General features: G+C 29.7%; 3 protein-coding genes and 2 pseudogenes across 3 annotated transcripts; 2 read left to right on the top strand and 3 right to left on the bottom strand.

The window, feature by feature from the left end:
• Positions 1–664: 664 nt before the first annotated feature.
• On the top strand, positions 665–1,412 carry LOC111041871 (annotated as a pseudogene).
• A 1,063-nt stretch (positions 1,413–2,475) lies between these two features.
• On the bottom strand, positions 2,476–7,430 carry LOC111041870 (piggyBac transposable element-derived protein 3-like). Its single transcript, XM_022326307.1, has 4 exons — positions 7,347–7,430; positions 6,119–6,342; positions 3,981–4,237; positions 2,476–3,902 (listed from the first exon to the last, which is right to left on the bottom strand). The coding sequence occupies exons 1-4, from the start codon at positions 7,428–7,430 to the stop codon at positions 2,476–2,478; spliced, it is 1,992 nt and encodes a 663-aa protein (XP_022181999.1).
• Positions 7,431–9,033: 1,603 nt separating this feature from the next.
• Positions 9,034–10,447, bottom strand: LOC111041879. The gene has a single exon (XM_022326312.1). The coding sequence runs from the start codon at positions 9,464–9,466 to the stop codon at positions 9,035–9,037; it is 432 nt and encodes a 143-aa protein (XP_022182004.1). The 5' UTR covers positions 9,467–10,447; the 3' UTR covers position 9,034.
• Positions 10,448–12,053: 1,606 nt separating this feature from the next.
• LOC111041869 lies at positions 12,054–12,739 on the bottom strand (annotated as a pseudogene).
• A 6,491-nt stretch (positions 12,740–19,230) lies between these two features.
• Positions 19,231–22,570, top strand: LOC111041868 (zinc finger BED domain-containing protein 1-like). The gene is made up of 2 exons (XM_022326305.1): positions 19,231–19,415; positions 20,794–22,570. Exons 1-2 carry the CDS (start codon positions 19,231–19,233, stop codon positions 22,568–22,570), a joined length of 1,962 nt encoding a protein of 653 aa, XP_022181997.1.
• Positions 22,571–22,825: the final 255 nt, after the last annotated feature.

Here is a 22,825-nt window from a genome sequence, read left to right as displayed (position 1 = left end):
TATACACGGTACCAAGCGCTCCTATTCGCGATCAAAAGCGAAGGGTCTGACTTCTAGTGGCAATAATGAGAACTGCCTGAAACGGGCGCACAGTTATTTGTTTACAAATATTAAATAATATTAAAATATTCAATTTGCTTATGAATAATATGGATCACACTTACACTAATTCAAAAAAAGACTTACGGTACGGTATAACCATAAATGCTGCAGTGTTCCACCATGTACAGCCAGGTAAATAATATAAAAATTAAATAAAAAAATAATGTTTGTTTGAATATATTCATGAATCATGCCCTGATTTTATTTCATACTTGACAAAAAAAAAGGAATTTCTTTTCAGAAATTCCCAACTGATCGGATTATTAAAAAAGAAATGGGAAGTTGTCTTAAAAATGGCCATGAAAAGTTCAAAAACCTCACTAGTATGCAGTGAACATTTTTTAACTAGTGATTTTGTGAAGACTAAAAATTGTGATTATACCTATTCATTAAATATATTATACTGTATTTAAAACATAGTTTATTGTTAATTGAGTGCTGTGATTTTTGATATTTTGCTAGTTAACTCACCTGTCAAAGTTAAAAGATTAGCCAAAGATGTGATGCCTTCTCAAAATTTACCTATTAGATCATTTGATAGACCATTAGACGGTCCTAAAAAAATGAAAATTATTCAGATTTAAATTCGTACACTGGTCTTTTGAACCTATCCACATTAGATAAACTGGTGACAATTTATGACATAGTATTAATGAAACTTAACTATACAGTAAGTTTCAGCATTGATACCAGACAACGTATTTTTCTTACAATGACAAAATCGAAGTTGAATATGTCATACAATTGTCTTGCTGTGTTGTTTGGAATATCTGCTGTGAGTTGCAAAAATTATTTTATTGCTACAGTTGATTTACTGTATTTAGTCTTGAAGCCATCAATGCTTTGGTCCTTTAAAGATTTAAACAAAAGAAACATTCCTTAAATGTTTTCCTAATTTCATGGATACTAGAGTTGTGTTAAATTGCACAGAAACCACTGTTGAACGACCCTAATGTCTAACATGCAGAATACGTACATACTCACATTATAAAGGTAAAGGTACTATTAAGTGTATGATTAGGATATCACCAGATGGGTTATCATCTTTTTTGAGTTCAGTAAATGGCGGAAGAGCAAGTGACAAATTTATTTTCAATGGCAGTGGAATATTAAATAAATGTGAGGAAGGTGACTCTATAATGGTTGACAAAGGATTCCTTATCGATAAAGAGTGTAATGGTAGAGGAGTCCAATTGCATAGGCCACCTTTCTTAGAGAAACAAAAACAATTGAGTTCTGATGATGGCATTGTTAACTGCGAAATAGCAAGAGCCAGAGTACACGTTGAGAGAACAATTCAAAGAATATAAATTTTCAAGATTTTTCTACACAAAGTTGAATGGGCACATTTAAGCCAAATAGATAAAATAATGTGTATTGTTTACGGAGTTGTTAACTTAAGCAATCCAATTGAAATTTGAATAATGAATACTGAATGGAAAACAATCCGACCCCGCACAGCGTACCCAGCCTACGTGGAAGTAAACGTTTACATAATACCACTTTGGGTCTAACATCATATTGGTAAACGTCTCTGTGTTTTTCGGAGGTTCAGACTTCAGATCATAGGTAAACAAGACCCCAACCAGCTGATCGAGTGTCGCTTCTATATTGTTCTATGGCTGTAGTCACGATGTAGAGAAGAGAAGGTGATAACACTCGACTTGATTGGGAGAAAAAAAGTGGCTTATTTTTCGACGGCAATTTTTTAGTTTAAATAATATCCACAGGGGTCACCACGAGCATCGAAGGCCGGTTGTTATTCAATATTTCAATAATTTAGCATTATAACCACTGTGCAATAATGCATTATTTTCATTAAATCGTAATTTATAAATAAATAAATATTTTATTTAACCCTTTCAGACCCAAATTAATGTTGTTTGAAAAAAAAATTTTTTTTTCTTCATAATATGGTTTAATATGATATAATTAAGTTTTTTTGCGAGTTTCATAATTTTTGAATTTTTTTTCAGCAGGTTACAGGTAAGTACACTACAGTGTACCTTGGGCCTTTTGGGATAACTATTAACGGAAATCTATTTTTCGACAAATTTTGATATTCAAGTTATGTAACTACACAATTTTAAACATATAATCATATATTTTTTTATTGTATAGATACGTAAACAACATAATATAATTAATATGATATAATTAAAATCAGTAAAATATAAAATACGTTTTTGACGTTGTATATAATAAAATAAAAACATATTGTGTATAAAAACAAATGAAAACTAAAAACAAAAAATTAAAATTAAATAAAATAGCAGTCCTTTTTAGGTACCTATAAGTAAATTCGTAACAAATAAATAATACCAAAGAATTAAAAATTAATAATTAAAAATAGGTTTTATCATAACTACATTATTACTTTGTATGATATTTGTCAAAACAGTTACTTGTCCTATCCAAGCATAGATGAAGATTGCATTTGCTACAAAACGTATGTGTTCTTCTTTTGCAAGTTGGATGTTTACACTTCGTTGCATATTTTCGTTCGTCGACTAATGCACGATGATATGTTCCATCTAAACGTACATCAATATTTGGAGGCGCTGAATCTACCACGTTTCTTTTCTTGTATGTTTCTTCTGGTACTGGTTCCGCCTGTGCTGATGGACGTCCTCTTTTTCTATTTGGCGTGCTTGGTTTATTTACGCGTATCAAACTTTCTGCGATATCCATACGAAAATCCATCGAATCCATAATTTTTTTTTTTGGAATTTTCAAAATTTCTGCGTGTTTTTTATATTGGATCCAAGAATTACATATAGCCAAATCAAAAAAATGCATGGCCATTCTTAATGTCCATTTGTTTGATCTAATATAAATCCTATAATAACTAACCATCTGGTCCATTTTGTCCACTCCTCCCATTGATTGATTATAAATACGAACAATTTCAGGCCTTTCTATGTCAACATACTTTTTTTCCTTTTTAGACCATCTACGAACCACATCAAGTTCCCCAGATGTAACAAAGTTTGAACCTAAATGCACTGGCTTGTTATCATACCATTTGAGTAAACCTATATTGTAGTTGTTCGGTTGGTCTGTGGTTATTTCAAACGATGTTCCTCTTCCCAATTCTCGCATCAATTTATCAGACAAAAAAGGTGGTTTGGCAAACCAATTGGCCCTGATTGTACCAACAGCATATATTTTATCGTGCAGTAGTTTTTCAAAAAGCCCATAGGACGAGAAATAATTATCAAAAAATAGAAAATGACGATTTGGTTTTATGTTTTCGGTTAGACGTAAAACAACTGAGCCTCCAGAACCATACGTTTTAATATTTTCAGGGTCTAATTCGGAAAAACCTTGAAAAAGAAACAAATTGTAAGCCAAACCACTTTCTCCACATAATAGAAAAATTTTGATTCCCCATTTGATTGGCTTATTTTTTACATATTGTTTGATACACAACTTGCCTTTAAAAGGTACCATTTGCTCATCCACACAAATGTTTTTTTCCACGGGTAGGCTCTTACATTTTCGTAAAAAACTATCACACAGAGGCCGAACTTTTATAAACTTATCCTTATTACATGGTGGTATATCATTGTTATCAATTACGTGAAAATTAGTTCTTAAGTTAAAAAATCGATTTCGGCTCATATTATCAGCTATCAAATGTACAAAAAATCTTTTTTGCCAATACATGCGTACACGGGAATATTTCAGGCATCCCATTAGCATGTGTATACCAATTAGCGTTTTTATCTCGTGTTCGTCGGTGAGTTTGAACTTTGAGCCCAAATTTTTTTGAGTTGCGTACAAATTAGTATTAAATGCTATTTTAACAAAAATATCGTCCCCAAAATATTCAGAAAAATATTGTATGGGAGTTTTAAGTGTATCAATATACTCACTTTCTATATCTTCTAAATTAATAGTAGGTGGCTCGAATGGTTTTTGTACCCAATGAATATCACGTTTATTTGTATTTATGAAATCAGGTTCAACCTCCTCTATATCGGGCAAAATGTCCGAGGATAAATCGTCAAAATCATTTAACAATTGGTCAAACTCATCAATTGGAAAACAATTATCATCTTCCAATTCGTCAACTTCACTACCTATATCAGACACATCACCATCTCCCAAAAGAGCCAAAATATCACCATCACTTAACATTTTAATTTATTGTTTACACTAGGTCCAATAAAAATGAATAGGTATAAGTTGTATAACGGATATAATATATTTAATAACGAACTATAATGTAAAATATTAAATAATATTTCAATAATCAGAGATAAACGAGTTGTCATTGGTATGTGTGTGTGTATGACATAATAATGTGTTATATTATCATATTATAATAGTTTTTATTAGCACATTATTGTTGATAAAAATAATAATTATTCTGTGCATAAAAAATGTGGGAGCTATTTTTAACGCGGAACGTTCCGATCGTTCCGAATCCGAAAGAATGACGTCGTAGAGGCCCAGCGTACACCACAGTGTACTTCGTTACCAACGGCTGTAAATTATAAACAAACCGCTAGATGGAGATAGAAGTGATATTTTTTCAATATTTACAATGTCTTTGACTATAGACACCGTGCAAACTGACAACTAGCGCTCTGGGGAGATAATGTACATACTAATCGATAGCAACAAATATGCGTAAATAATACATTCATGCAGTAAAACCGTTGTATTTTATTGTATGTAATTCACTACATTCAAATATTACGTCAATTTTGATTGTACCTTGTCTTAACACAATATGCACTGTTTAATTAAATCAGGACTCATCAGTCCTTTGACCCATATGTGGGTCACATTAAACCTATTTTATTAGTCCATGATCCACATGTGGTTCATTCATACATTTACCTATTTATACATTATTTATATTTGTTTCGACTACATCCTTTGAAATTCATAATAACGTTGTTGAACTGGTGAGATGATAAGCTTTCTAAAGCTTATCAATTTTCAATAGGGACTAATCAATTAACTAAACCACGAACCACATATGGATCACCAGACCCTGAACGTCTGAACTTGTTGGTATGTCGTGTTATGACTTATGGCAGACTTAAAAATTAAATGTGGTTTCCAACCAGTCACATATAATTTTATTTTTCCAAATGACAAAGGCAAAAGATTAGTAGAAAGTGGACATTTAATTAATGTCGAAGAAATAAAACCGGCTACTAATCATATTACACCTAGAATAAAAGGACTATGTATAAGGCAAACTTCTGTGTCTTATGATCCATGGACAGTTATTCTTGAAGTAAGTTAAATCAACAATANTTTTTCGATATCTACACAAGTTCTACTTGAAAATAAGACAATGACCGCCAAGATATTTTAATTTTATCAGGTGTCGTAATTATTAATAGTTACGGTACACTACAGTGTACTTTGGGTCTGAAAGGGTTAAGATGAAAAATACCTGTGTGTGCCTATACATATATAATGTTATATGAAACATTTTATTCAACTGCCTATATATAAGTTGACAGTTGGAAATTATAGCAATATTGCATTTAACAGTATAAAACTTATTACAAAGGTAATAATTTCTATATTTTGCAAGAAACTCAAAACTATTTATATAATATACTTACTTTATCATATTTACTTCCAATTTAATAATTACCTTGTATTGATACCTCTTCATAAATATTTCAATATATCTAAAATATTATTATATGCATATTTATTGGTAGGTATATGATATATTTTATTTAACTGCCTAGATGTCGAGAGTTGGAAAGTATAGCAATATTGCATTTAACAATACACAAATCATTACTAATTTAATAATTTCAATATTTTGTAATACATTCAAAACTATTTATGTATAAATACTTTATTATATTTACTTCTAATTTAATACTCACCTTATAAAGAGCTATCAATATAAGGTAAGTATTAAATAATAATAATGTAGGTACCTAGGTATAATATACAAAATAATATACATACAAATAAGCTATTATATAATATTAAATAAGTAGTTACAACTTTGATTGTTATGATAAATTGCTTTGTTTTTTGTTTTTTTTGTCGCATTGAATTAGCTTCATTGCACGCAAAGTGCATTCGGCATTGAGTATAAAATATTATTATGCTTTGAGTGATTTCTCGAGCATGTTCTTCACATCCTAAAACATTTATATTATCTTCCATCATGAGATGAGTCATTATACTAAACAGCAAATTGGTGTATAGATGTTCAACAGTAAGTTTTTGGCATATAGCATCTTCAATCTGTAATATATAAATATAATAGAAGCAGGTTAATAACATATTATATTTAAATACTTATTATCTATACCTACATAATCTTATTAATTTATAAGATATCTGGTATAATTTGAATATACTAGTCCCTTAAAAATGATATCACATTATACAATGATTTATTAAAAAAAAAACTATAAACTACGAGTATATCTGTATCTTCATAAAATTATAGGTACTTAGTCCCTAGTCATTTAGTTACCTGATAAATTATTTCATGTAGTTTTTGATGGAACTAATAAATACCCATAACTTTTAATATGTATGAGTTTTTCTCTATCATCATTATTATTTTCATTTTCAGTTGCACATAGAGCAGTATAACATTTATCACAGGTTTTGGCTGGTTTGATTTTCTTCATTTTCCTCGCGACATATCCAGCAAGCACAGTTAGTGCATGATTATTTATGGGCAGTGTAGTGTAATTATGATCACTTTCTAAACTAAATCCATTATATTTATTATCAAGTATATTGTCTATTTTATTTTCTATTTCTTTCCTCCTTTCATTATTTTTTTCTGTTAGAATGTCTGGCGTACTAATGATGGCTTCCAAGAGTTTCTCCTAAAATATTGCTACCTTTTGGAGGGCGTACTAAGGAATAGGTTGAAAGAAGTCTGTACACTTGAATTGAAAATTAATATAATATTATATATTTTTACAAAAGTTTAAAATTGAATTAACATAATAAATAATAATAGTTATTTACTATTTATAGTAACTATAATTTATAATATAATATTATTAATAATTTTTATTTTAAATTATAATATTTAAAGTATTAATATCAATATCTTGAAAATAACTTAAAATTAGGTATTGCATGTACAAATAATTTATCATAGTTTAAACAAAATTATTAGTACCTACCATATTATAATAATATATTATTGTGGAATTATTTAGTAATTATTTACTTTAAATTAAAAAATGCTCATAAATTTTGTTTAGTCTATTGTAGTCTTATACCTTTGGTGCTCCAAATAATGTAAAAATTTTTCCTTCGCTAGCATATCCCGTCATACAGCCTGGCACAAAACATTTGTTTGGCATTTTAAATTAATTTACCTGTTCAACTTTGTTTAGCTTTTGAAAAACTAGGAAAGTATTGTGTCTGTCAGTAGTAAAAAACTAATGATGTTTAAATGGGCTGTCAGAGTTCTTGCAGACTTGCAATAATTCTAATAAATTTGGAACAATATTAGGAAGGGGTTTCTATTTTGAATACCGTTTGTTATGACTAGAAATCTATCTCCGTCCTCAATGTATTTATTTTATAACATTTTTTTTTATTTCAACTTGCTAGTGTGATATAATCATATTTCATATGAATTATGAAATTCAAACAATAATATTATATTATAAAGTCCATTTACAATGCACCAAAATAGCAAATAATTAATGTTTGTTATGACTGGAAATCTGTAAATCTACCTCTATATATTTATTTTATTGAATTCGTGCCTATATATAATATTTTTATTTATTTCAACTTGCTAGTATGATATAATCATATTTCATATGAATTATGAAATTTGAACAATAATACTATATTTTAAAGTTCATTTTCAAATTCTCAATGCACCTTTATAGGAAATAATTAACGTAACTTCGAGTACTGTGGCGGTGCCTGGCGGTATTCGTGTTAACTAAAATAGTGCCGTCGGAAAATAAGCCACTTTTTTCACGGAGTGTTATCCCCTTCTCTACATCGTGATTGTAGTCATAGTATTGGGGCAGTGATATGGACTTAGTCATTTTTTCAAGTTTTTTTTCCAGACCCAAAAGCCAGAGATCAACCAATATTGGTTAATGTACTATAATATTATAGTGCCAATCTTATATTTCATTAATATCATTTTTAGTTGATTTTTTTTTTAAATTCTTACTCTTGAAGTTTAAGCGTGAAACCAACAATATGTTTACACATTCCGGAACAAATGCACTTTACCACGCCCCTCACGAATTTCGATTTTTTTTTTTTTTTAAAGACGTGTTTTTCAACGCTGATTTCGAAACTGTTTGAATTTTTGTGCGGAAACCATTATTTTGGAAGTTATAGCCTTCCAAAGTTTGCGATTTTACGTTTATACGCATGCGCTCAACACCACTATGCATTACCGCCGCGCGGAGCGTGTATAACCTATTTAAATTCTTTTTACGGGGACAATAATTTTAAAGTTGAAATTCAATTTTTTTATTTTATTGTATATTATACTTATACACAATGTTAAATATTTAATAAACAATATTATCATCAGTTTCTTCATCTGTTTCTTCATTATCATCTGTATCACTTGAGTTTTGCTCAACATTAATTGGGACATTTGCGTTGTACAAATGTCCAGCTAATTTGAAAAACTCTATTAAGGCGTCATTTTTATTTTTAGTTTGTTTTAAAAACATGTGTTTGGCGAGATATCCTCCTATAAAATCTTTCTTCCTATGATATTGAGGTAGTGAAAATTTGGCATGTCTCCAAAGGCCTTCAATTGTATTTGTATGCTGCTGAGTTTCGGGATCTTTAAAATTAATACTATGATTAACCTTAAAATGCACATATCCCTCGTCATTCAAACAGTCGTATGCCTAATATATTTAAGTATTAAAAAATATTAAATTTATTAAATTTTAAAAAATATTAAATTTTTTAAATTTTAAACAATTACCTTCCAACAGTCAGAAATGATCGTTGTCCCTGGTAAAATCCACTCTTTTATAATGTTGAGTAATGTCGTTTTGTCTCTTTTCTCCACTGGGACAAGAAAACATTTATTGGTCCCTCGCTCGACACCTCCAAATACCCACTGACCTTCAACTGCGTGCCCCCTATGGTATTTCCGCTTTCCAAATTTACTCTCGTCAATTTCCACTTCAACACCCACTCCACCGATTTTAACTTTATGAGCAACTAGTCCATCATACATAACTTCTCGACAGAAATTTGACCAATCAACAATAGTATGACGGCTAATTTCTAACTCACTCATAATGAATGACTGCGTGGTGTGTTGGAGGCACAAATAAGACAACGCAACTATCTTAAATATTGAAAGGTGTGACTTTTCGAAAAATGTATTTTTCCTCATCGATACCTGATAGTTACACTTAGTAGCTTTTTGATTCCTAACCGAACATTTCTCACGGCACCTGGGTTAAAAAAGGATCGATTTAGAACGTACTTACTAGATAGCCAGATAGGTACTTACCTCCAAACAAAGCCATCAATAGAATCATTCCGTGACACTAGTTTTAAATTATGACCACGAGGGCATTTGTATTCTCCACTTTTTGGAATTAAATTCCACTCTTGAAGTAGAATAATAATATCCTCATTAATTTTCCCGGAGGTTTCGCAATTAAATATTTTAAAAATTTTTAAAAGATTTAAATTTGACATAATAACAGTAAACTGTTTAAATATATTAAAATAAGAATTTCTTAAAAATGACCTACTCGCTATTGCACTTTCGGGCAGACTGATTTTATCGTATTTATCGTACTAAGTACCTTATAATTATTTTAAAAATTAAATATTATATAATATAACTGCTATGCATTATAATTGGGATATTTAAAAAAACAAACAAAATTGCACATTTTAATTGGTCTTCGTTCTATTTTTATATCAATATCGCTATTTTATAACTATTTCATTATAACTAAATTGTATATTTACAAATATTGTTATATTCAATTATCTTGATGATAATTATATCAGGTAGATAAGCTAATGAGTATATTGTAGTACCTACTATACCTATATACCTATATACCTCCGCTCCGCAAATCGAAAATATCCCCCGACTTGCTGTGCAACACCTCCCCAAGTGGGTCACAGGGTTAAGAGTAAAAAGAATTTAAATAGGTTATACACGCTCCGCGAGGCAGTAATGCATAATGGTGTTGAGCGCATGCGTATAAACGTAAAATCACAAACTTTGTAAGGCTATAACTTCCAAAATAATGGTTTCCGCACAAAAATTCAAACAGTTTCGAAATCAGCGTTGAAAAACACGTCTTTTAAAAAAAAAAAATCGAAATTCGTGAGGGGCGTGGTAAAGTGCATTTTAGCCCACATTCCTGTGCCAGCTTTACATCAACATTTCCCCAATAGTTGAACTTCTTTGTTCAACATTGACTTTATAACTTCAAGCTAGAGAGGCAAATAAGTATTAATATCATAATGTTTTTGTTATTAAATGATTTAAAATTTAAGTCTTATCTGGTGAGGTTTTCCATTCAAGTCACTAGTTTTCATACAAAATGCAACCAATTTTAATCTATCATCTGTATTTTCCTAACAAGCATATTCAATAACATTTAACTGTTTGTAAACCTTCAACAAATGGTCTTTTTAAGTCCCCCACATAATCAATTATGTCAGTTAGTTCATTTACGGGCTTTAACATAGTTTTAAAAAAAGACTGAGCAATTTAAATTTAAATTATAAAAAATAATGTTTTTCAGACTTTTTTCATATCTACTGTATGTTAATATTTTCACCATGCGCCCGTTTCAGCTTATCAGACTACAGCGCTCCTACATTTGCTCTTGATCGCACCACCCTGGAGTAGACCGCCCATAGAAAGTATATATAATAGATAGGCAACTCCAGTGTTAAATATTCGGACTGCGGTTAGCGCTCCCGGGGATTGCACGATGAACTATCCATGATAATTTAAATAATATTACCGAAATATTGAAAAAAAAAACGCAAATTATTTATTACCAGAGGAAAGTATTGAACCCTGTACCCCGGATGTTCTGTCGTTCCTAACCTAACAATCCTATACTATCTACCTACGTGAGAATAATAAACTAAAAATTAATAATTGTAAGTAATAACATTGATTTTATAATCAATGTCATTTTATTAATACAGACAAGCCATTCTATTGTTAATAGTGGCAGCTGCTGAATGCAATTAACCACTGCCACTATTAACAATAGAATGACTTATCTGTATATTATAAAGTCAATGGTAATAGTGTAAATAAAAAATTGTGCAACTAAAATAATAAATTCAGGGTAAAAGATTAAATTTTCCTTGTACTCGTCTTTGTTTTGAGTGAGACATATAACACGCGTGAATTAATTTTTTTAGTGGATTTTTTTCTGAGTCATTTTTCTTTTCCCATGATGTTGATTTCGGTGCAATAGTGGTTGATCATCATCGTAACAACAATGGTCAATCATTTTTGTCTAAAAAAGTTGGTCATGATCTTGGCAATGCAGTATGTCATTGCAATTATAAAGTGAAGAAATTTTGTTTGTAAGAGAAAGATAAATATTTTCATGATGACACATTTTAGACATATTTTCTCCAATGAAATTTAATATTTGTTCTATGGCTATTTGAAATGTTAGAGATGGATATTTCAGTGAATTTTCACTCATAAGATATTCTCGAGCAGCAATGAGTTGATGGTGTTTAGTTGGTCTATTGGAGCATATTTGACTTACGCAATGCTTGCAATTTTTAAAAAATTCTCTATTTAATTTTCTTATAATAAATCCAGCCATTTAAGAATGTGTTTGTCCTTGAAGGTAAGGCAGAATCTGGTAGTTGGTTTATTTTCACTGGAAGGTCAGCAGCTATGATTTTATCACTAGTTGGTGTATTTTTCTGTGCAGAGAGGAATACATTTTTGAAAGAAGCCAAGCTTCCTTCAGTTAAATCTTCTTCACAATTAGATCCTGGTGGATATGCGAAGATACCAAGTTATTTAAAATGAGAGTTTTGTAGGCTAAAGTAATGGCATTGCAATTAGGATTTGCTGATCCAACGTTCCTAATTGCTCCAAAAAAACATTCAAGTGAATCTTGGCTTATATTGCGTGGCAATAACGATTTAATACCGACTGATCTCAATACCACTTTGTACAATGTTTGAAATGCTGAAATCATAATATTATTTATAGTTTTGTGAATAAATAAAATAATTCAAAGGTATGTATTAAGTAAGGTACATCTTATCGTAGTCATCCAATTACGTATGGTTGGAACTGACACTTTCTTCCCATTTTTACCAACAAAACTCATAGTACTAAGTACTTTTAAACTTTGTTCCCAGAGATTATGATGTGGTGAATTGTTTTTAACTGATGTTCTGTAAATCTTCGCATCAACAACCTTATCAAAGTTTCCATTCAATGAGTCAAACAACTTCGAAGAATAAACAAAGAGATGCAGTGTGTTGTGCTTCTGAGCTTATAATATTACGAGCTGTAAACAAAAAAAATATTTAAAGTTATAAACAGTTATAAGAAAATAAACTTTAAATAATTTTTACCTTCTAAAAAGTTCATCGCCGAAGACACCCATTGTGAAAAAACTTGTGTAGCATTCTTGAACTTCATTTTTGAGATTTTTTCTGGTATAATATGCTGGTGAGTAAGACGTTATTCAGATTTCTTAACTTAGCTACCGATGATGTTGGAAGATGTCCCTTTATTGCTTCGTCAAAACTTATTTTTTCAACAGCATGGAGCATCCGCTCATAATGCCAATATTGTAAGACAACAATTAAATTAAATGTTTGGAAATCGATGAATGGGAACTCACGGGCCCGTGGAATGGCCCCCACTGTCACCTGATCTAACACCATTAGACTTTTTTTTATGGGGCCATTTAAAGACTGTTGTTTATGCAGATCCACTAGCAAACTTACAGGATTTAAATAAATAAAATAACGGTAGCGTGCAGACAATTAACAAAAGAACAAATTTTGGCAGAAACCTATTGAGTGGTGAGTCGTCGACTGGAATTGTGTTTAGAAAAAAACGGAGGAAATTTTATTAGATAAGAAAAATAAACATAAGTCAAAACAATGTAAAGATGTAATTTTTATTTAATTTCCTACTTCACATTCTTAATTAAAATCTATGAAAAAATCACTCAATTCAAGAGTGTAATGTTTTTGGTAAAATCAAAAAAATTTAATTATTTTAAAATTTCAAAAAGCTGTAACTCATTCAATTTCAATTTTAGAACGATGGTCATTGGTCAATGGATCAAAATTACTTAGAATAAAATAATCTATCCATATCCGTTGACAAAAATAGGTGTTGCAATTTAAAAAAAAATTGTATTGCGCATACGCGTACTACAAGAGTTAAAAATTTGAAATTTGCCCTTAAATGTGTACTTCAGTACCCCTTAGCTATTGCAGCAAACCGTATATCAATCTAAGATTATCGGTCTGAGATATTTAGTGGTACATTTAAAACAGGACACACTGTATAAGTCGACTAAATGTGACCATTTAGCACATTTCACTTCATTGTCAACAGTAAAAACTAATTTCTTAGCTATAAAATTATTCCGTACACATTTCATTAAATGTAGAACATCATATATGTGTACCAATTTTAATCTACTCTTATTCATCAATTCAATTGCATAAAAATAATCATCATATGGTAATTGGTTTTTAAGATAAAATTCTCTTGTTTGTTGATTTAGAATCTTGATAGCTTGACAAGCACACCTCATCTAATAATATTGTGCAATATCTATTAAAATGTAATAAAAAAATTAAATTAATTTTAATATAGGGAGAGCGGGGTTAGTTGTTACACCTTTGACATATCGAATTTTTATAATTTTTCTTTTACTATGATCATAATCGTTGTAAGATCATTTTATTTAGTAACTTCCTAGGTACCTTTTTATGATAATAAAGTGAAAAAAAAATTAATTTTTAATACTAAAAAAACCCCAGTCAAGTCACTAAGTCAAAATGTAACAACCTGCCCCTGGGTTGGGTAAGTTATAGTCCAAGTGCACATTGTTACATTCTACATTTTGAAATATTATTGCTCAAAATAAATAAAAAATTTATAGTAACAGTAATTATAAGCAGTGGTGTAGTCAATGGTGGGTGGGAGGTTAGGGGTTCTTTCTTACAACGTGAAAAGTTTAAACATCTTAGTATTTTTTTTTTCTTAATTTACTATAACATGTTATTATTATAATTTTTGAGTGTTTTAGTCTAGCTCTCACATGTGACGGCTGGTTCATAACGACTAGTATATAAAGGTTTTCCATACTAATTACTATCAGTGCGAAGTACTCCCTGTCCCTCTTAATTTCGGGTCATGTCTATACAATGGAAAGTGTTGTAGTCCTAGACTGTCGAGGCTACATCAATCACAACGGAATTCAAATCCACTTCAATGAATAGGGAGGAAGGATACGCCTTAATATTTTTTAGGCCGGTTCTTACAATGTCCGGTTAAGTGCCCGTTAACGGTTAACCAGACATTGTAAAAACCGGACTTACTCAATTTTATCGAATAAATTTCCAAATTTAAAATGTTTTTACTTAACATAATATATACCATAGCATAATATAATATAATTGCCACAAAAAACATCCATTCAGAAAAATTATTTAAGAAGAAATGAAAATACTTGCCATGTATACCTATTAATAATGTTGAAATAATTTATTATTTGATAATTAGACAGTTAGTAAGTTGATGAGGACAAATATTTAAGTTAAGTTGATAAATAGTTAATAACCAATAAATCCAATACTAAAATTTTAATCATAAGAATATGTTTAACTCATTAAAAAATTTAACTAAATTATGTTTAATTACCACCTTGGTCAAACTAGATAAACAATTAACTAGATAGACGTTTTATCAAATAAAAATTGATTAGGTTATTTATTATTTTTTTATTCATACTACTATACTAGCCATACGGCATACTGTATAGTACCAAAATTAACATTATAAATATTTAAACATAACTTTAACTTTATAAATATTGAAACATAACTTTAACTGTATAAACTTTATACAATGTTAAAAAAAAAGAAAAGGAATTTTATTTTTTCAATCTATTTGTTATGGTATGATTGAAAGCATGTATGTGATTTGTTGTTGCACAAATAAATTGCACATTTTGAGCATTGGTTGTTTGTAAAACCTTTGCAGTTTGGATATTTTATCGCCCTCTTTTATCCATTCGAATTGGCCAATGACTTGTTTGATCTATTCTCACATTCTTTGATGGTCTAAACGACCGAGGCCTAGTACTAGTTATTTTATTTTGCAGTGGTGTAGAGGATCTTTCTTTTTTCGGTTTTACTTCACCAATTTTACACAATGTGTAAGCAAGATCTTTTCTCCAACCAGCCAAAGTAAACTTGAGAGCAATGTCTTTAGTTTTACAAACTCTTTTATATAGGATCCATGAGTTCACCACTGTCATATCTAACAAATGGTAAAATATTCTCATATACCATTTGCGAGACTTAATTTTAATTTTGTACCTGCCTATGTGACTATCAAGTAAATCCACACCACCCATATGCCGGTTATACTCTTTAATCAAAAATGAGCAATCTACTCCTATTTGAGTTTTCATCTTTTTATCATAACGTTTTACAACAGAAATTGGATCTTTCCCACAATATGTGGATAAAAGTGTAACCACTTTATTGTCCTTCCACAAAACTAAAGACAATGGCGCGATTCCATATGATGATACCTTATCAACTGATGTTCCTCTTTTTAGGTTTTTTTATATATTTATCATAGGTACACCTAAACGATAAATTGCGTTAATTATGGCAATTTAAATATTTAATGATAATAATTTCATTTTTTAAAACTAATCAAACACCAATATTATTAATCATTGTTAACCAGTTTTTTTTTTTTGAACTTTTGATTTAGATTTTTTTCAAAGCTTCGCAAGCTAAATGAGTGCCAGTGCATTCATTGTCAATTCTACAAATATCAACATCTACATTAAGCATAATAAAGTAAAGCAATTACAACAATTAGCATAAAAAGGAATGTTTGGCTTTCATGCGTAAACATTTCAGTAAATAGATACATACATATATCTTGAGAAACTAATAGATCAGCAACATCGTCTGATTTAGTGTCAACATTTGCATCCAACAAATAAAATCCTGAGATGTCATGGAAAGCATTATGTTTTCGCTTCTGAATTCATTCCATAAACTAAAGATTTTCCTTAGTGTACATAGATTTAGTTAAAACTTCAAGACATATAACATTATAAAATTTAAAACAAACCTATTGCGTTATCTGTAACCAATTCACTGTTAATTTTGCGTATTTCGACATTTTTAATTTTTAAGAACTTATTTAAAAATTTTAATTGCATATTTCATTTTAGAGTTCATATTTTGGAGTTAATTTGATTTTAAACATTTTTGAAGCAATTACCGTTACAAAAAAAAAAAAAATATCTTTTACGAAGAAAATCTTATCGCTCTCAGATTTTGTGGGAAGTGCCCGTTAATCGGTCTGGTGTGTCATATTTCATTTTATTGTGTGTAGAGTCTCGGCCCTTAGATTAATTATCTTATCTTTATCGGTGTAATAATCAAATAAATATAATACTCAGAAAATATCGGTTTCGGTATCAGACCAATAATATTATTTCATTCTGTAGAAATATTTAGTATCAACTAGTAGTGATAAAAGTAGTAGTCAAATCCGTAGTGCGTGTCTTCGTGTATTATATTTTTTCTAGATACCGAAAGAAAAATCGTCTTTATCGAGTCGTTTCGTAATTATGTGTGTGAATTTGGCTAGAATATTTTTTCAACCGATGGTCAAGTAATACTGTGCAAATTATGTGAAGTAAAAGTTAAGGCCACGTTAAACGATATTCAATTACACAACATATTAAAACTGTAAAGCCTTTAAAATCTGTAAGTTTGAGCCAGACTAAAAAACAAAATGTTCAAAGCTTATTCACTAATACAGTATTGAATAGAGATCCATTTTGTGTAGATGTATTCAAAGCACTGGTTTCGGCAAATATTCCGCTAAAAAAACTTAACGATACACATTTCAAATCATTTTTGGAAAAATATACTCAGAAAAAAATACCCGATGAATAGACAATTCGTAAAAATTATTTAAATGATTGCTATATTGAAACAATGAATAAAATTCGTGATAAAGTTATAAAAAAGGTGTGGTTGTCAATTGACGAAACTACAGACATTGAAGGCGATATGTCGCCAATACCACCATCGTAACATTAGAAACTGATGGTCCCTGTACAACGATGTTATTAAATTCTGAAGTTTTGGACAGAGCAAATTACTCCACTATTTCAAAACTATTTGAAAAAACTATAAATTTATTGTGGCCTGGATGTATACAACATGATTCTGTACTGTTATTTTTGAGTGATTCTGCGCTGTATATGGTGAAATCAGCCGGTGCAATCAAGGCATTTTACTCTAAAATACTCCACGTTATTTGTTTAGCTCATGGATTACATCTTACAGTTGAAGAAGTGAGAAAATGTTGTCCGAATATGAACAAACTTATATCAAATGTTAAAAAAAATTTTTTTTGAATCTTATCACCTTGCTTTTTTTTAAAAATGAAGCACCTGGTCTGCCTTTACCGCCAGAACCCATCATCACCCGTTGGGGGACATGGCTAAGCGCTGCTATATACTATTGTGAAAACATAGAGCAAATTCGTAGTTATGTCAAGCAGATAAACCATGATGATGCAATTTCTATACAAATGGCTCAAGATATTTTAGTGGACAAATCATTAGATGCGAATTTAATATATATAAAATCTAATTTTGGATTTTTACTCGAAACAATTAAATGTCTAGAAAAATCGGGAGTTCCTTTGAATGAAACTTTGATTGAAAACACAAAAATATCTCTTCAATAATGTAACGGACAAAAGGGTAAATCTGTTTATGAAAAATTAAAAAAATTCTATCAAAAAACGAAGATTTCGATACACTAAATAAAATATCAAAAATTTTAAATGGAGAAAATGAATCAATTGAACTCTGCGAAGATTTATCCCTAAATGATATGAAATTTTATAAATACTCACCAATTACTTCAGCATATGTGGAGCGGTCATTTTCGAGGTATAAAAATGTATTGACAGACAAACGTAGATCAATGTCATTTCAAAATATTGCTAAAATGATTGTCATACAGTGCAATTCAAATTTAGGTAGGTACCTAAGTAAATTTCTTTTGAGATAAATTTTTAATATTATTGATTCTGATTTTTCCTTATAGATTAAAACTCAAAAAAAACGGCCAGGAAATCAAGAATCAAGGAATCAAGAAATTAAATAAAAATTATTTTTACAACAAATGTAATCATTTAAATTTATTATTATTATTTTATGGAAAATACATGAAATTTTTTGGTACATATTTTTTTTATACATGCATATTTAAACATTTTAGTCTATATATTAATGCATATTTAAGATTTTTTAACGCATATTTGGTAGGTTTTTAAGGCATATAAATCCGCGCTTTAGTCATCAAGAATAAATTCAATTGAGCATGCTTGCAACTAGAGGTCTTAATGGAACACGTGTTTTTTTGCATCCGTGTATCCGTGACACGGATTCACGGATATATATTTCGAATAAACACGTATTTCACGTGACACGTGAATTCCGTGATGACATTCACGTGAATTTACAAAATACTGGAATTCCGTGATTTATATTCACGTGATCCGTGATTCGTCTCATTTTTAAAGTTTTTATCGGTTTTAACAATAATGACTATAGTTGGATTAGATAGATATTACGTATAATCCCATCTTTTTCGATACCCAGTACATAATACTGTTAGTACTCATTTATTTATAAACTTACCAAAACCCTACATTTTATAAGTTATCTCTCATTGTACCGCATAACGTTTATGCATGTCGCATGTGCTCTACATTTTCTATTTCTATTTCTTATTCAGTATTATACTATTATATCCTATTCAACCGTAATCGGAGTCTCGTATATTTTTTAACTTGATTGAAAATTGAGACAAAAAAAATAACTTCTTGTAATGGGCAATAAAAAATCAAGTTGGGTTTGGCAATATGCAAAAAAGAAAGGAAATATTGCATACTGTCTTTTGTGTGATGAGAATGAAAATAATGAGTTTGTTTGCAATGGAGGTACAACAGGATCCATTGGGCGACATCTGGTGGCGATTCATTCCATGAGTAATGGAGTAAAAGAAAAAAGGAGGTAAATTTACATTATTATTATACCTAACCAAATATAGTACTGTGATTCACTTATTTTCGATTTCCGATTTATAATCGATATTGTCGTAAAAAAAAATTGTGTAGCTAAGAATTGAAAATGTAATACAAGGTAGTCCATAGTTTTGCTTACAATAATTGTAGAAAAAAATCTAATCAAACTAAACTGAACATTTTATAATTTATTACCTAATTACAATGATTGATCATATATCGAGATTTTGAACTATTTTGTCAAAATTTGAATTTTAAATGCTTATAAAAAAAAACTGTGCCTATGTATTTTTAATATTTTTCGCCTTCTATATGGTAACTATATATCAGGAGCATTTAATTACATTTTCACGATTTGTTTTTGAATTCCAACAAAATAAGGACATGAGAAATCGAGTGAATATCCAATATTGTAAAATTATGAAATTCAAACGATCATAAAAGTATAATTTGACTTTTTTGTAGACATTTTTTTTCCGATGAAGGTAGAAAAATTGATGAAGAATCTTGTTTTACATTTTAAAATCTTAGATTTAAAAAGAAAATTTTTTATGCATTTCTAATTAAAAATAATTTGCAAATTTTCGCGATTTTTACGTATTTTGTAAATATTTGAACTTTAAATGCTTATAAAAAAAATAGCGACTAAGGATTTTTAATATTTTTCATCTGCAGTTGAAATTATACATTAGGAGCCTTCTATAACATTTTCAAGATTTTTTACGCAACAAATAAAATGTTATTGATATTTAAAAAAAAACTTATACAATTTAAAAACTTAAAATATCCGGCATCAGTTCAAAAAAAGTCAAAACACTTTTAAAATGTATAACCCTGTATAGACAACGTCAATATAAACATTTGGTGAAAATTTCAAGTGTTTACAGTAATTAATTTTTGAGTTACAGTAAAATTAAATTTTCGTTTTTGTCGAAAATCGTTTTTGCGTAAAAATTCCCGTTTTTCCGTTACTTTTTTAAGGTTTTTCCCACCGCTTTTGAAAATTATTGGAAATTTTTCACTTTTGACCACCCAAAGTACCAACTAGATTCACTTTCCTTTCAGAAACGGTACTACTTTTGAAATCGAAACATTATTACTGCTCCAAATGTTGTCGTTAGAAACAAAAAAAAATAACTAAAAAACTAAAAAAACACATCATTGTAAAATCAATACATTCATCGCTCCGCTCAGAATCTAAAATAACAATAATTAATATTATAATCAAATATTTAATAATTGTAAGATATTCAATACCTATATCTAATAGGTATAAACTAAAATAATAGTGTAAATACTAATTAATATGATGGCTTTAAGAACAACTTATTAGAAACTTTGTATTAAACTTTGTATTTATTTAACAGACACATATCTGACTCAGAAAATGAGATGCTTGAGACTATAAATGACTTACAACCTATAACAGAAAATTTGAATAGCCAGTCTACAACCTCATTAAATGATTTTGACCAACCAAGTACTAGTTCTTCAAATATCAATTCTGATTCAACGTCAAATATCAATTTTATTTCAAATTCTCGAATTAGGCGAAAGCGCCAAAAACTTAATAAACAAAATACCACGTCAGATAAATTGCTTAGCCCTGAAAGAACTGAAGAAATTTATAAAGCTCTTTCAAAAATGATAGCTATGAACCAGATGCCTCTTTCATTTTGCTCAAGTCCGGGTTTTAAATACTTCATGAACGTTGTTGATCCTAATTATAAACCCTGCTCTGCAGAAAGTGTAAAAAATCGTTTAAAATTATTAACAAGTGACATAAAACAATTAATCAAGAATGAATTAAATGAAGTAACAAGTGTGTCATGTACAACAGATTGCTGGACTTCAATATCTCAAGAGTCATATATGACAATTATCTGTCATACTATCGATCAACATTGGAAACCAAAATCATATACATTGACAACTCATGAAGTTAGTGAGCGACATACAGCCGTTAATTTAGCACACCATTTAAAAAAATCACTTATAGAGTGGGAAATCGAAAAAAAAATTAGTTCAATTGTAACAGATAATGCAGCAAATGTCATCAACGCTGTATCACAGTTAGAATTAAACGATAACATGGAAAAATCTGGATTAACGTGTGCAGCACATTCTTTGCAGTTGGCTGTTAATAAAACTCTTTTGGACGATGAAATTCAAAGTGTTTTAACAAAATCAAGCAAAATTGTGTGCCATTTTAAACATTCATCAATATCAATGAAGAGTTTGGAGAAAACACAGCAACAACTTAATTTACCAAAATTAACTCTTTTACAATATTGTAAAACGAGATGGAACTCTAGCTTTTTAATGCTAGAAAGACTGTATATTAATAGAGCACCTATCACAAATGTTCTCGCAGATCGTAATATAACAGCATCTAATATTGCCCAAAAATTAGAAATTACAGAGTCTGAATGGTTAATTATTGAAAAATTATTGGTACTTCTGAAACCATTGCAAGCTCTCACTACTTTATTTTGTGGAGAATTAGAATCTTCTGTTTCAATGGTACGACCTTTAATTCACAAAATTGTAACTTCCCATTATGAACATAGTATCGATGATGACAATATAACGGAACGATTTAAAAACAAAATTTCATATCAACTGACCACGCGTTTTGAATTGACATGGAATGAAATTGTTACTGCAAGACACGTCGCTTCTTTTCTAGATCCAAGATATAAAGATATGGATCACGAACCCGTAAGAGCTAGAGAGATAATCCGATCACATGTCTTGCAGCTCATTGAATCAGTTGCCCCAACTACTACAAATCTTAATGATACAGAAGAAAGCGATTTGAAAATGAGTAATGTGTTAGCATTTATTTACAAAGACCATACTAATAGTACAAATGATGCATCTACACAGTTTACGGGATATCTTTCAGAACCTCAACTTCGATTTGATTTAAATCCCTTAGAGTGGTGGAGAACACGAGAAGAAAAATATCCAGCAATAGCAACTATTGCCAAAAAATATTTAGCAATCCCATCTACATCTGCAAGTGCAGAGAGGTGCTTCTCAACGGCAGGTAACATTGTGAATCCAAAAAGAAGTTGCCTTCTTCCTGAAAATGTGGATATGTTGGTATTCTTATACCAAAACAGAAAATTATATTTCTAGAAATTAGAATTATAGACTATAGTTCTTGTTATGTTTAGTTTAAGTATTATTATTATTATTATTATTGGTTATATCCACCTGTGAATAAGGTTCATAATTTATATTAAACGTTTAATAAATTACGTTATTAATTATATTATTTAGTCTTCATTATTTCTGCAATTATAAATTTCTTTTATATAAACGTGTATTTCACGTGTAGGATTTATAAATACACGAAATTCACGTGTAGGATTTTTAAATACTCGAAATTCA

This window comes from Myzus persicae, unplaced genomic scaffold (genome assembly GCF_001856785.1).
Source record: "Myzus persicae strain clone G006 unplaced genomic scaffold, MPER_G0061.0, whole genome shotgun sequence".
NCBI classification, from domain to species: domain Eukaryota; kingdom Metazoa; phylum Arthropoda; class Insecta; order Hemiptera; family Aphididae; genus Myzus; species Myzus persicae.
Note: the sequence above shows the minus strand (reverse complement) of the source record. Positions and strands in the feature narration are given on the sequence as shown.